General features: G+C 36.0%; 1 protein-coding gene across 1 annotated transcript; it reads left to right on the top strand.

Moving 5' to 3' along the window:
- Positions 1-10,134: 10,134 nt before the first annotated feature.
- On the top strand, positions 10,135-11,940 carry LOC111380188 (ethylene-responsive transcription factor CRF4-like). Its single transcript, XM_023003680.1, has one exon. The coding sequence runs from the start codon at positions 10,627-10,629 to the stop codon at positions 11,770-11,772; it is 1,146 nt and encodes a 381-aa protein (XP_022859448.1). The 5' UTR covers positions 10,135-10,626; the 3' UTR covers positions 11,773-11,940.
- Positions 11,941-14,425: the final 2,485 nt, after the last annotated feature.

Genomic DNA, 14,425 nt, shown 5'->3' with positions numbered 1-14,425 from the left:
TTGATACATTTAAATTAATACTTTTAATATTCACTTAAGCAAATCACTTAAACTCAAATTAACTTTAAGAGAGATAAATTTAAACTGAAGTAAATTATTTTTGTCGAGCTCGTTGTATGCTTGCCTTTTGTTTCATGGTTCACTTGGCTCAATGGGGGGCCAAAGTCCAAGAGACAACAATATTATTACCACGGTTTTGTCATTGCAAACGCATAAAATCTCTCTCTCTCTCTCCCCCCCCCCGGCCCCGGTCCAAAAAAATAAATAAATACATAGGATCAGTTAAGTGTATTGGGATGGAAAGCTTCTCTTTCTTCTGTCTTCTTGACCACCTTCGAAATTCGTAAAACTATGGCCATTGCGAGCCGAGAGGCCCCAGGTATTAAACAAGATCAATTATGTTCAGAATTTTACTAATCATACATTAAGAAATGATAAACGTAAAGAAACAATAATAATTTTGCAATGGAAATATTTAAACCCTATCGATGGTTTAGCTTCATACCCACGTTATGGCGAATCAGTATGCACTCCTAAGTTGTAGAACCTAATTATTACTGAAGAATTCAATAATGAACAAAACTAAAAAAGAACACAAGAATTTATGTGGTTTGACACCACGGTGGCAAACCTACATCTACGAGAGAAAGAGAGATTGCATTTGTATCCACTTGTATTTAGACTTTACAATGACACACATATTTATAGTCTCAACACAAGAACGTTGCCTTATTAAGGATATGAGGCAACAACGAAAGAATACCATACAGTATGATAAATAAATCATGGAAATACTAGAATTGCGATCAAACAAATCACAAACAATATATTCCCTAATATTATCAAATATCTTCTAAATCATGCCGTAATATATAATCCAATATCCTCAAATATCTCTCTTCTCCAATTCTCCCCCCCTCAAGTTGGTGCGAAAATATTGGTAGAGCCCAATTTGGACAATATCTCATGAAATTTTGCAGCGAGTAAGCCTTTGGTGAAAATATTAGCTAATTTTTTATTAACTACAAACGAAAGGAGTGCAAACAACATTTGTTTGGACTTGTTCTTGTATAAAATGACAATCAACTTCAATGTATTTTGTCGTTTTATGAAAAACTGAATTTGAAACAATATGAATAACAAATTGATTCTCACAAAATATCTGTGTGGGTTGTGACAAGCCAAATTCCAAATCTTTCAAAAAAGATTGAAGCCAAATAATTTCACTTGTAGTGGAAGCCATTGCCCGACATTCATCATTAACAGTGGACCGTGCAACAACATTTCGCTTTTTACTCCTCCAGTCACCAAGTTGTCTCCAACGAAAGTGCAAAACCCTATTGTAGATCTTCTATCAACGTTACATCTAGCCCAATCTGTATCTGCATATGTAGTAATAAAAGAATGACTATTTTTACATATCCATATACCTCGTCTAGGTGACCTCTTGAGATACTGCAATATTCGATTGACAACATCCATACGTGCAACTCGTAGAGAATGCATAAATCGGCTGACCAAGCTAACAGCATATGAGATGCCAATTTAGTAATCGTGAATTAAATTAATTTGTTCACCAATCTTTGCAATGGACCCACATGGATAATATATTGCCCTCAAGTATTTTAAATTAGTCTCTACAGGCGTCTGAGCTGGCTTGACACCTAATTTGCCAGTGTCTTGTAACAGATTTATTATATTTTNTATTTTCAGTATATTTAGCGTCTAAGTATTTATTTGTTGTGGTATCTTCATTCCATTAAAGTAAATGGAATTTTAGCAAAGTTCTTTATTTAGTTTTATATTTAGCCTTTCCAATAATAAAATAAATTTGCCTTTTCAAGATTATGTATTTGAGTTTATTTGATTTAATCTTTATTTAAGCCCCTGTTTGTTTCTCATTCTTTTCTCATTAAAATGAAAAATATGACCTTTATCTATCATCTCAAACCACCAAATTTGAATTTTTATCTATTGTGCAATGCCATAACGACTATATTTTTTCATTCTCATTTTCACAAAAAGGAGAATCAAACGCCCCCAATTTGTGTAGTATTTTAGATGGATCTCGTAGTCACAAAGTGGAATTCCTTTTCCCCCCATACGAGTAGGCGCAATCTGCGGTTCTCATTTTTAGATGTTGGTAGTGTGTAACGAAATGTCTGAATTTTTTCTTTTCAAATCTTTGTTGTACACATTGGACTTTGGTATTTAAGGTTGAAAAATGTGAGAGGACGGCTCCTATTAATTTACATTGACAAACAATATTGTCTCATTTGTTGTGTTCAATAAATGTGAAGATGGACTATGCAGTATTCTAGGTGGGTCATGTTGTGAGATTAGAAGCCATGTGGTATATTTATTATGTAAAAGAAAGCGGCTATGTGATGTGCATCGCAAGGTTGTGGGCACGAGTTTGGGGTTGGTGGGAGCAGGGATAGAGAAAGTTAAATAAAATAAAATAAAATAAAAATTCTGAAATATTTGCTGTTGTTATGTTCAGTTCAATGTAGAGACGTTATGTATCTTGTGTCGTCCAACCTATAGTTGCGTAACTCATGCTAGACTTTCCCTAGGTGGCGATAAAAATGAGATTTGCCTTAGGTTGGTTGGTGCGGGTAACAGAGTGAGTGGAAAAACACGTGATATTTTTGTCTATTGTTCAATTGACTTCAAAATGGAGATGAAATAAATCCTGTATTGTTCAACCTATATTCTACGTAATCTAGACCAAACCTTGGCAATCGAAGCTTGATTCACCTTGGATTGGAGGGAGCTAGATGACAAGAACTATTTGTGATAGAGTGATTAAGAAAATATGTGAAAGATTTTTGATTGAGCAAACAAGAAAACATACTAAAATTTGATTCTTGTTTTGTTCAATTCAATTAAAAAGATATAATACAGCTTGTGTAGTACAACCTATATCAGAAACATATCGCACCAGATCAGACCTTACCCAAGTGGCAATCAAAAGGTGATTCGCCTTGGGTTGTTTAGAGCGGGTGACAGAGAAATTTTTGACAGAATGAGTGGAAAACATGTGAAATACTGTATATCTTGTCTCATCCAACTTGAATTATGCACAATTTGGATAAAAAACCTTACCTAAGTGATGATAAGTTTTTTGACAGATCGAGTGAGAAAATATGTAAGATATTTATGTGTTACGTTTAATTCAAATCGAGATGTAACGCACCTTGTGTCCTTCAACCTGTATTTTACACAATCCAGACCACACCATTAGTTTCTTCAATGAAAAGTAAAATTTAGAATAAATATTTATATTTAATCGAGAAAATCATCAATCAATTGACACAAAATATCTTCAGGACCCTAAATTATACACTGGGGTAGTCTCAAAAAGACATGCCGTGGTGGACTGACTTGCATTTCACTCCAACAGTAATATAGGTAAGTGATGCTCATTATGCAACTTAATTATGTCCTTAAATGAAATTTTAAAATAAAATATTAATAGATTGAGAAGGCCAATCCTGACTACTCTCACGTGCAGTCCACGCGTTAGTTGTTGAAGCTAAATCTAAGACTAAGTGAAATCATTATGTCTGAAACCCTTTGCAATTTGCTCATTACAACACTGGATCTTGATAACGTTGTATTTTTTCAACGTGAAATCATCGTGTCACCGATATTTAGAAGATAATTTTTTAAATTATAATTTTCGCGTCTGTAACCAAATTAAGAAAATCGAGATCAAATATATGCAACATACTTTAGGATTTATTATTATTATTATTATTATTTTTGGGCACGTCTCTACCAAAATTTCATTTTGCTTAAGATGAAAATAACTTGCTTTAGTGTACCTAATTAGAGTGAAATTTAACTCCTCTACTCGAATATCTTGTTTGAAGTAAAAGGATCGTTGATTACCTAAAATTTGAATAGTAATCAAGAATTCGAACAAATTTAATGGCTCCTTCAAGTTGAATTAGTTACTAAATGTTCAAATTCAGTATGAGTTACCAAAGTCTAAGAAAGATTTATGAAAATAAATTTAACCGAATCTATGATATCCATCTCAGATTACCTTTCCGAATGCATACATTATAATTGTTTGCGAGCAATAAATCTTGACAAGTCAATTTACTTATAAATTATGACATTTCTCCAAATGGGAACTTCCCTACATATAAGCAAAGGAAGTTGCTACTATAACAAAAAGACAAATTAATAAAATGTTATGTATTTGCCCCCCTAAGCATAATTCAGTGGTGCAAGGATAGGAGTAAGATAGTCTCAGTCTTACTGGCAGCCGTAGTGTGATGGTTCGATTCCAGAGATATGGAATTGAATTTTTTGTGGGCACCAGTGTACAGACAAACTCTTGTTCCCTGACTCGTTGGGGGCATATCCCGCGATTTACCTCCCTCACGATATTTCAGGGGTGAGACGGTGGGAGCCCTCAAAATTGGGATTCGACATTTTTTAATAAAATGTTGTGTATCTTGTATGATGGTAGCCCAAAATCTTTTTCTATTGAAAATGACCCTTCTTTAATTTATTCTTCTTATTAGTACTACTTGAAATTTAGGATTTTTTTTGCAAAATATTATTCTTTTTTTATTATATGATTTAAAAAGGCTGTCTATCTAAACAAACAACAAAAAGAATTGTCTAGTGCCTATGTAAAAGTCACGTCTCATCTTTATCTTAGTAATGTCTTTAAATGGCATGTTTCGATCGTTTTCCTTATTATTTACAAAAAGTGAGCTGGGTATAGATGCTATCATTATTGTCTGAATAATTAGACATCTCAACCGTAAGCGCAACGTCCCAATTGCAAGTGATCACACGCAATGTGTTTCTATTGGCGTTGTGTGTATCTTTTAACACTTTTAAATAAAGTTCAACAATCTTGCGAGTTCACTCACCAACTTTATTTCTTTCTCTTACTCATTCGAGCTCCGAAACATCGTGATTTGAATTAATAGTCCAATTTCTTGCATATAAAGTCATCCCACTAAAATATTTTTTTCTCGATAACAGAGACCCTCCAATTTCATGCACAAATAAAGACAGTCATATAGGGTGGGGGTAAAGGCAGAGGCCTCTGGACTGACTGCCCAATGCTTGCTGGGAACATTGTAGACACAAGGATTGTATACAATGATCACGTAATCATTGCTCTAAGTGTGTTAGGGTTTTATTATATTATCTCTGCAACTTTATGAACTTTATGATGTTTAATGCTAATTACTTCTGTTCCTCTTATTAATTTCTTCTTCACGCCGGAGTTTACTTTTCGTTTTACGATGAATTTAGGTCCAAATAAAGAAACTTACCTAATATTGAAGTAACTTTTTTTTACAAAAATCATTCTTCTTTTCATGAATGTTGTCTATGATTACATGACAGAACACACAACTGTCAGCTAAGCAAAATGTTACCCCAACACTTTCTCTTAAAGGTGAAAAGCAAATTGAGCGTTCTCCTCCGTCTTCTCATCCGATGTGATGAGCACTCCACACCATTGTCTCGTTCAGTCTCATTAGCTCAATGCCTCGTCAATGATTGTCTCCAAGGCAATACAACTTAAAGAGACTTGTCATTTCTTCCCTCTAGGGCAATCAAGGAAGACCCATTCCTTAGGTCACACCATATTGACCTCTTGACCTCGAGGAGATTTTAGTATAATCTCAGATACCTTCTGCAAGTTGCAATATAACATATTAAGTCACATGTGATTTTACCAATGTGACATCTCTACAAGGGCGATTGCGAGTCAAATTTCCACTTTGTTACCTAGGAAAGGGTGGGAAGTCACAGGCCTATGATGCGACGTCATGGTATTTGACTTGTGACTTGTGAGTCGTTGGGATAAGGCGATGTTGGGTTTTTTGATACCCAATAAATCCCGGGCTATGATGTTAACGTGGGTTAATATTATTTCATAGGCATAGGCCGATGAATGAAATAAGTCCAACAACCAAGTCTATGAGCTACACCTGGCCCAATTGTGTTCCTTATGGATGGCTTGAATTTTGGCCCGTTTATCCCTTTATTGACCCAACTTAAAGTATAACCCTAGAGTATATATTTGGCTATAACCCTAGCCACTTTGATATGATATTTTGTGCGATTTTGAGAGAAGAACTAGTGAATTCGGGTTGCCCCCCTTTTGTGTGAGAAAAAGGTGTCCAGAACGTTGGTATAACGTGTGCAATTGACGGTTCTTTCATAGTATACCTTTGTGGTATTTTCTCCTAACCTTTGTGGCCATAAATCATCATTCCTTCTTGTCCTATGTGGAAAAGATTGTATAGCAACCAAGGTGAATCAATTGGTTGTGGTTTGGAGCCGATTGGACTGGTTGTTGGTTGAGAAAGGTACGTTGGACTGAAACTGGAAAATCACCTTTTGAAGATCCTTTTGAGAGAGCTTCCGCAACAAATTGGTATCAGAGCTTCAAGGTGAAGGTTTTGGCTCGTGAAATCTACCAGAAATCATCCAGAAAATAGGCAGAAACGCAGCAGAAATCAGATCGAAGAAGCTGTCCAAAAACTGTTTAAATCAGTCTCCATTTTTCGCGTTTTCTGATCAATCCAGAAGGGGTTTGGGGAAACGGAGACCACTGGCGTGACGTGCAGGAGGAGGCGAACCCTGCAGGTCGGCGCGTGTCAGTCGAAGGTGGCGCGCGTGATAGCGCGTGAGGACCACGCGCAGAGAGGAAAAGGAACGCGTGAGGGCGCGTGGAAGGGATTTTCGAGAAGGTCCCTTCAGGAAGTTGTTCCTCATATTAGTTCTGACATTTTTCGTGTTAGAAGTTTTCTATTCAGGGTACACAGTAGAATCTAGACAGCGTTGTTCTTCGGGCGTTCGGGACTCGATCGTGATTTTTGGATTGTTGCAATTTCCAGAGACTTTAGGATGAACAGTGGTAGTCCTAAAGTGTTAAATTCGCGTGTCTCATAATTTACGGACCTTCACACATGGTCCGCTCGGTATCGTATTTTCTGCTTTTTATTATTGCAGTTAAAATAAATGTGTAGGTTAATTATTTATTTTTTGCATTAGAGGTCATCGTGTGGGGTAACATTATGTTTGGGGTTACTATGAAGGGGTAACCACTGCCCGTTGCTAGACCTAGGAATTATTTGTTAATTATTTGCCTTAAATTTTTTGTGAATTTGCTGTCAGTTTTTCTACATTATTAAAATTACATGTGGCCTTAGGAAAGTTTACTGGACTATTCTATGTGAATTATGTTCATACTTTACTTGTGGTCATTATTTGACATTGGTGGCAAATGTAGGTCTAAGGTAAGTGCGAAAAATAACATATATTTTAACTGTGGTAAAATTTGGACATAGTTGAAAGAGATTGTCCTAGGATGATAATAAAAGGAAAGATAAGGATAGAGACAAGGCGAATGTGACGTTAGGGTCGAGTAGTGATCCTAGTGATGTTTATTGAGAGAATAAACATGATTACTGCATTGCATCTGTGTGTAATCCTTTCTGCATGTATGTGATCACTTAATTCTATTGCAATGTTGATTTTACACTTTCAATATATTTGATGTGTGTAATTGTATGAATTAGAGTGACTTATTACTTTGTGTAATATGTTTTCATGCATAGTGGGTTAAGTTTTGTAGTTTACTCTATTTGCTCTGCGAATAGTGTGAGAGTGTGGTAGTGAGAAGAAAGTTGGGCAGCCGTTTTTCTCCTTTATCTTTGTGAGTCTGTGTGGTTTGTGAGATTATGTGAGGCAGCCATGTTAAAGTTACTTTCTTTATCTTTGTGAGTGTTGTGAAGTAACCGACTCTTTCTTCGATTTCTCTTTGTGAGTGCCACCTTCGCCATTTTCTTTGTGGATTTTTTAGAGTTTTGGTAATTGGAGTAACCTTTGTGGTCACCGAAAGGTGTTAATTTGCCATAGTGAGTTTGAGATGTATTAACAGTGTGTTGTGTGTTTTTTGGTAAGGTGGAGTATAGATGCCTAGGGGTACTGCTGGTTTGTACTGGGGATGTGGAGTGTGACATTTGGATCACGAGTGGAGATGTAATCAAATGTCTAGAATCTTTTATCTGGAAAGAGACCCTGATCAGGTGGCGTGTGAGAGAGACACTTCTATCACTTCTATTAGGTGGAGACCCATTATCCATGTAGGTTGGGAGAAGTGATGTGGAGATAGAGGATTATCCTGTGGACTTAGGATCTATTGTGACTTACCAGTTAGACATGAGTTAAGTAATCTGTCTAGTGAGCGTGGTGGGCGATGAGAGGAGATATGTGTTCTCGAGGTGTGAGCAACACGGAATGGGATACGATAAGTATGGTGAGATCTTTTCTTAGGGTCATTTATGCATGTGTTGCATATGTGGTTGACCGTGGTTTGATTAACTTGGTGTTAATCTATGGTTCTATGTGAACGTGTTTCTAAAAAGATCTACGTGTGTTATCTTATAGTATATCGTCATTGCATGTGTATTTGCTCTTGATTGTTTATTGTTAAATATTTGCTTCTACTTGGGTGTTTTTTGACCTTAGCCCCAGTGAGTACATGGAGCAGGTATGGTATGTGTTTCAAGTTGGAAACACGAGGTAAGGTCTGTAATCCAATTTTATTGGCTACCTTGATTATGCAAGTGTTAACTGTGTGTTTTGATTGCTTGCAGATTTATTGGGCATCAATGTGGAGATTTATTGAGTTTTTTGATACCCAATAAATCTCGGGTTATGATGTTAACGTGGGTTTATATTATTTCATAAGTATAGGCCGATGAATGAAATAAGTCCAACAACCAAGTCCATGAGCTACACCCGACCCAATTGTGTTCCTTATGGATGGCTTGAATCTTGGCCCGTTTATCCCTTTATTGGCCCAACTTAAAGTCTACCCCTAGAGTATATATTTGGCTATAACCCTGGCCAATTTGATATGATGTTTTGTGTGATTTTGAGAGAAGAACTAATGAATCCCGGCTGCCCCCCTTTTGTGGTTGACAATGTTGATTGTTATGTTAAATGAATTTATTATTCTAGAATTGTAGAATCTAGTAGTTCTTTATTACTGGTTTTGTAACTTTTGGTTTATTCTTTGGATATGTAATTTAAAGATATTGCTTTACAAGATATTAGATGCTACTTCTTGGTATATTTTATTTCTTTATTTTCTTTTAGATTTTGAGAAGATAACTTGTATTGTTAGTTCATGATTATTTTTAAAAAAAATATTATGGAAAAAATCAAACCCGAACTAATGGTATGTATTTGAGTTCACATTTCAATTCCAATAATTACGTGTACTTGAAAGTGTAATAGGTAGTTTAGAGTATTAAAATACCCGGATCGATCCACCCGATATTCAAACTTAATCGTTGATGTTAGACAGTATTTAAAAGTAACTTTTGTTGAAAATATATTTTTATGTTACACAATTCAAGAACACTAATTTTTAAGCACAACCAACTTGCATAAATTTTATAAAATTCATCTTTCTTATTTTATCTATTATAAACTTTTGAAATAAATTGCTGATATCTCCAGTAATTTTCAGTAGTTTATTTATTTATTTATTTTTTATATATATTTTAGTTGAATGTGATGAAGAATTAGTATAATACAGTTGTGGTAAACAGCTAATTAAAGGCAATAAAGGCAATGTTACAAAAAACTAAACGGACGGATTAACCAGCGGTAAAAATTAATAAATCTTTTATTAAAATATGGTCAAAGAAGTATTAGTTGCAAATTGCTTTAATAATTTGACCAAATTAATTTAACCTGACCTCTCGTGACCGGCCACACGTACTCCAAGAACAAAAATCATGCACTGAGTCAGCATGAGTGGATGCTTACTCATTGGACCAAAAATTCAAAACGGGTCCACGCAGGCACGTGTCAACACCCGAAAAAGCGAGATGCGGCGAGCCGGTGTTACTTGTCCATACTCACCGGAAATATTTAGCCCCATTTCGCCGCCGGCGAGATGCCCCACTAATACTGAGATATTTTGGAATCTAATTTAAGATTTATTTATCTATTTTTCCCAAAATATAAGCATGAAAAGGAGAAAACAATAAAATAATAAATGGTCTGCATATATTTTGGGTTTTATCAATTTCGGCGATCCTATAAGAAAGCTATAGGTCGATAGCCACTCTACTTTCTTCCTCTGTAAAGCACCATTATTTTCCTTTCTACCCTGTGTTTTCCTTTGGTGGGGTTACCTTAAAACATTTCATGGAAATTTCGATATTTCTAATGTAAACGGGATTAAGGGTTTCTACACAGCATCTAAGATTTCGATTGTTAATTTGCTTCCCTTTTTCTATCGAAACACTCGTCTCTTTAAACCCACAAGTCCCTTTAAAAGTATGCCTTTGAGTCCCAACTTTTAACGTTTTTGTTGGGTCTTTTTGTCAGATTTTCGTGTATCAGAGCGTGAATTTGATTCTTTCTGTGTTTGAAGCTTCTCTTTGACGGTTTACCATCTTTTAATCTCAGTCACTCACTCACTCGTGTCTTCTCCCAAAGCAATCTTCCTTTATTTTCACGTTCATCTCTTCAATCGATTCACTTTTTTTCAATGCTTATTGTAGGAAAAGTGTGCTGAAACCACTGACTGTGAGTGAACATTTCGAATTCATAATAATGGATCAAAGTATGTTATGGCCGGTGAAATACACCGAGCACTCTGAACTTATTCAAAAACTCGTTAAATCCTCAAATCAGAAGCCCGGGAAACCCTCAAAATCCCAACAAAAACAGAGTTTGAATTTTCCCAGAACCGTTAGGATTTCAGTGACTGATCCCGACGCAACTGATTCATCCAGTGACGATGAGGACGAGCTTTTTCGGGGGCAACGAGTGAAGAAGTACATCAACGAAATCAGAATCGAAGCAGCTGTTAAAACCAATAATGTCAATGCCATCAATGTAAATGAAAGGTGTAAGAAGAGGAATGGAGGGGTTCTACAGGCCAAGCCGAAGGCAATGAAGGTGAAAGAGGTGGCGCAGCCGGCTGCAAATGGAGTTAGGAAGTTCCGGGGTGTTCGGCAACGGCCGTGGGGCAAATGGGCAGCAGAGATAAGAGACCCCTGCCGGAAAGTCAGGCTTTGGTTGGGTACTTACGACACCGCGGAAGAGGCTGCTATGGTTTATGACAACGCCGCTATAAAACTCCGGGGGCCAGATGCTTTAACCAACTTCGTAACTCCTCCGCCCAAGGATAAGCCGGAGACGAATGATACTTCAGTTTCTGGCTATGAGTCGGGCGTTGAATCCAGAAATCTTTCATCTCCGACATCTGTTCTCCGGTACAGGACTAGCCAGTCGAGTGAAAATGACACCGATCAACAGTCAGTGTCCGAACCGGTTCAGGAAGTGGGCAAAGATGTCGAACCGAGTGCCTCAGTCGGCAGACCTGATCAGAACCAAAGAGTTAATGGAACCGGTTCAACTTATGGTCCGATTCAGGAGGTCCAAGAGTATCAAGGGGAGACAAGCATGGTACCCGACTATACCAAGGACTATTTACCGATGGATATTCCATTCCTAGACGATTTCTTTAATTTCCAACCTCAAGAACAAACGTTATTCAACGATACTCAAGATTTGGCTAAGGATTTTAGCATGTCGATTGATGAAATTCCAGGATTCATGGACTTTTCACAAGGATCAGACTTTGTAGATTTCAATTCTAATCATTCACTTCAAGATCTCAGTTCAATTGAAGTCGATGATTATTTTGTCGACATGGGTGATTTTGCAAGTGTAGACGCACTTCTAGAAATATGATACAACAAAAATCAATTGTTAAACATTGTCGGTTTGCCAATCTTGACGGCAAATTTTGTTCACCGGCTCGGCTAGTTTGTCCGTTAAATATTTTCAGTATATTTAGCGTCTAAGTATTTATTTGTTGTGGTATCTTCATTCCATTAAAGTAAATGGAATTTTAGCAAAGTTATTTGTTTAGTTTTATATTTAGCCTTTCCAATAATAAAATAAATTTGCCTTTTCAAGATTATGTATTTGAGTTTATTTGATTTTAATCTTTATTTAAACACATGTTTGTTTCCCATTCTTTTATCATTAAAATGAAAAATATGACCGTTATCCATCACTTTAAACCACCAAATTTGAATTTTTATCTTCTGTGCGGAGCTACAACGGCTATATTTTTCATTCTCATTTTCACAAAAAGGAGAATCAAACGCCCCCAATTTGTGTAGTATTTTAGATGGATCTCGTAGTCACAAAGTGGAATTCCTTTTCCCCCCATACGAGTAGGCGCAATCTGCGGTTCTCATTTTTAGATGTTGGTAGTGTGTAACGAAATGTCTGAATTTTTTCTTTTCAAATCTTTGTTGTACACATTGGACTTTGGTATTTAAGGTTGAAAAATGTGAGAGGACGGCTCCTATTAATTTACATTGGCAAACAATATTGTCTCATTTGTTGTGTTCAATAAATGTGAAGATGGACTATGCAGTATTCTAGGTGGGTCATGTTGTGAGATTAGAAGCCATGTGGTACATTTATTATGTAAAAGAAAGCGGCTATGTGATGTGCATCGCAAGATTGTGGGCACGAGTTTGGGGGTTGGTGGGAGCAGGGATAGAGAAAGTTAAATAAAATAAAAATTCTGAAATATTTGCTGTTGTTATGTTCAGTTCAATGTAGAGACGTTATGTATCTTGTGTCGTCCAACCTATAGTTGCGTAACTCATGCTAGACTTTCCCTAGGTGGCGATAAAAATGTGATTTGCCTTAGGTTGGTTGGTGCGGGTGACAGAGTGAGTGGAAAAACACGTGATATTTTTGCCTATTGTTCAATTGACTTCAACATAGAGATGAAATAAATATTTTATTGTTCAACCTACATTCTACATAATCTAGACCAAACCTTGGCAATCGAAGCTTGATTCACTTTGGATTGGAGGGAGCTAGATGACAAGAACTATTTGTGATAGAGTGAGTAAGAAAATATGTGAAAGATTTTTGATTGAGCAAACGAGAAAACATACTAAAATTTGATTCTTGTTTTGTTCAATTCAATTAAAAGATATAATACAGTTTGTATAGTACAACCTATATCAGAAACATATCGCACCAGATCAGACCTTACCCAAGTGGCAATCAAAAGGTGATTCGCCTTGGGTTGTTTAGAGCCGGTGACAGAGAAATTTTTGACAGAATGAGTGGAAAACATGTGAAATACAGTATATCTTGTCTCATCCAACTTGAATTATGCACAATCTGGATAAAAACCTTACCTAAGTGATGATAAGTTTTTTGACAGATTGAGTGAAAAAATATGTAAGATATTTATGTGTTACGTTTAATTCAAATCGAGATGTAACGCACCTTGTGTCCTTCAACCTGTATTTTACACAATCCAGACCACACCATTAGTTTCTTCAATGAAAAGTAAAATTTAGAATAAATATTTATATTTAATCGAGAAAATCATCAATCAATTGACACAAAATATCTTCAGGACCCTAAATTATACACTGGGGTAGTCTCAAAAAGACATGCCGTGGTGGACTGACTTGCATTTCACTCCAACATTAATATAGGTAAGTGATGCTCATTATGCAACTTAATTATGTCCTTAAATGAAATTTTAAAATAAAATATTAATAGATTGAGAAGGCCAATCCTGACTACTCTCACGTGCAGTCCACGCGTTAGTTGTTGAAGCTAAATCTAAGACTAAGTGAAATCATTATGTCTGAAACCCTTTGCAATTTGCTCATTACAACACTGGATCTTGATAACGTTGAAGAACCCATATTTTTTCAACGTGAAATCATCGTGTCACCGATATTTAGAAGATAATTTTTTAAATTATAATTTTCGCATCTGTAACCAATAGTACAACCTATATCAGAAACATATCGCACCAGATCAGACCTTACCCAAGTGGCAATCAAAAGGTGATTCGCCTTGGGTTGTTTAGAGCCGGTGACAGAGAAATTTTTGACAGAATGAGTGGAAAACATGTGAAATACAGTATATCTTGTCTCATCCAACTTGAATTATGCACAATCTGGATAAAAACCTTACCTAAGTGATGATAAGTTTTTTGACAGATCGAGTGAGAAAATATGTAAGATATTTATGTGTTACGTTTAATTCAAATCGAGATGTAACGCACCTTGTGTCCTTCAACCTGTATTTTACACAATCCAGACCACACCATTAGTTTCTTCAATGAAAAGTAAAATTTAGAATAAATATTTATATTTAATCGAGAAAATCATCAATCAATTGACACAAAATATCTTCAGGACCCTAAATTATACACTGGGGTAGTCTCAAAAAGACATGCCGTGGTGGACTGACTTGCATTTCACTCCAACATTAATATAGGTAAGTGATGCTCATTATGCAACTTAATTATGTCCTTAAATGAAATTTTAAAATAAAATATTAATAGATT

The sequence above is a fragment of the Olea europaea genome, unplaced genomic scaffold (assembly GCF_002742605.1).
Source record: "Olea europaea var. sylvestris unplaced genomic scaffold, O_europaea_v1 scaffold2104, whole genome shotgun sequence".
In the NCBI taxonomy this organism is placed as follows: domain Eukaryota; kingdom Viridiplantae; phylum Streptophyta; class Magnoliopsida; order Lamiales; family Oleaceae; genus Olea; species Olea europaea.
Note: the sequence above shows the minus strand (reverse complement) of the source record. Positions and strands in the feature narration are given on the sequence as shown.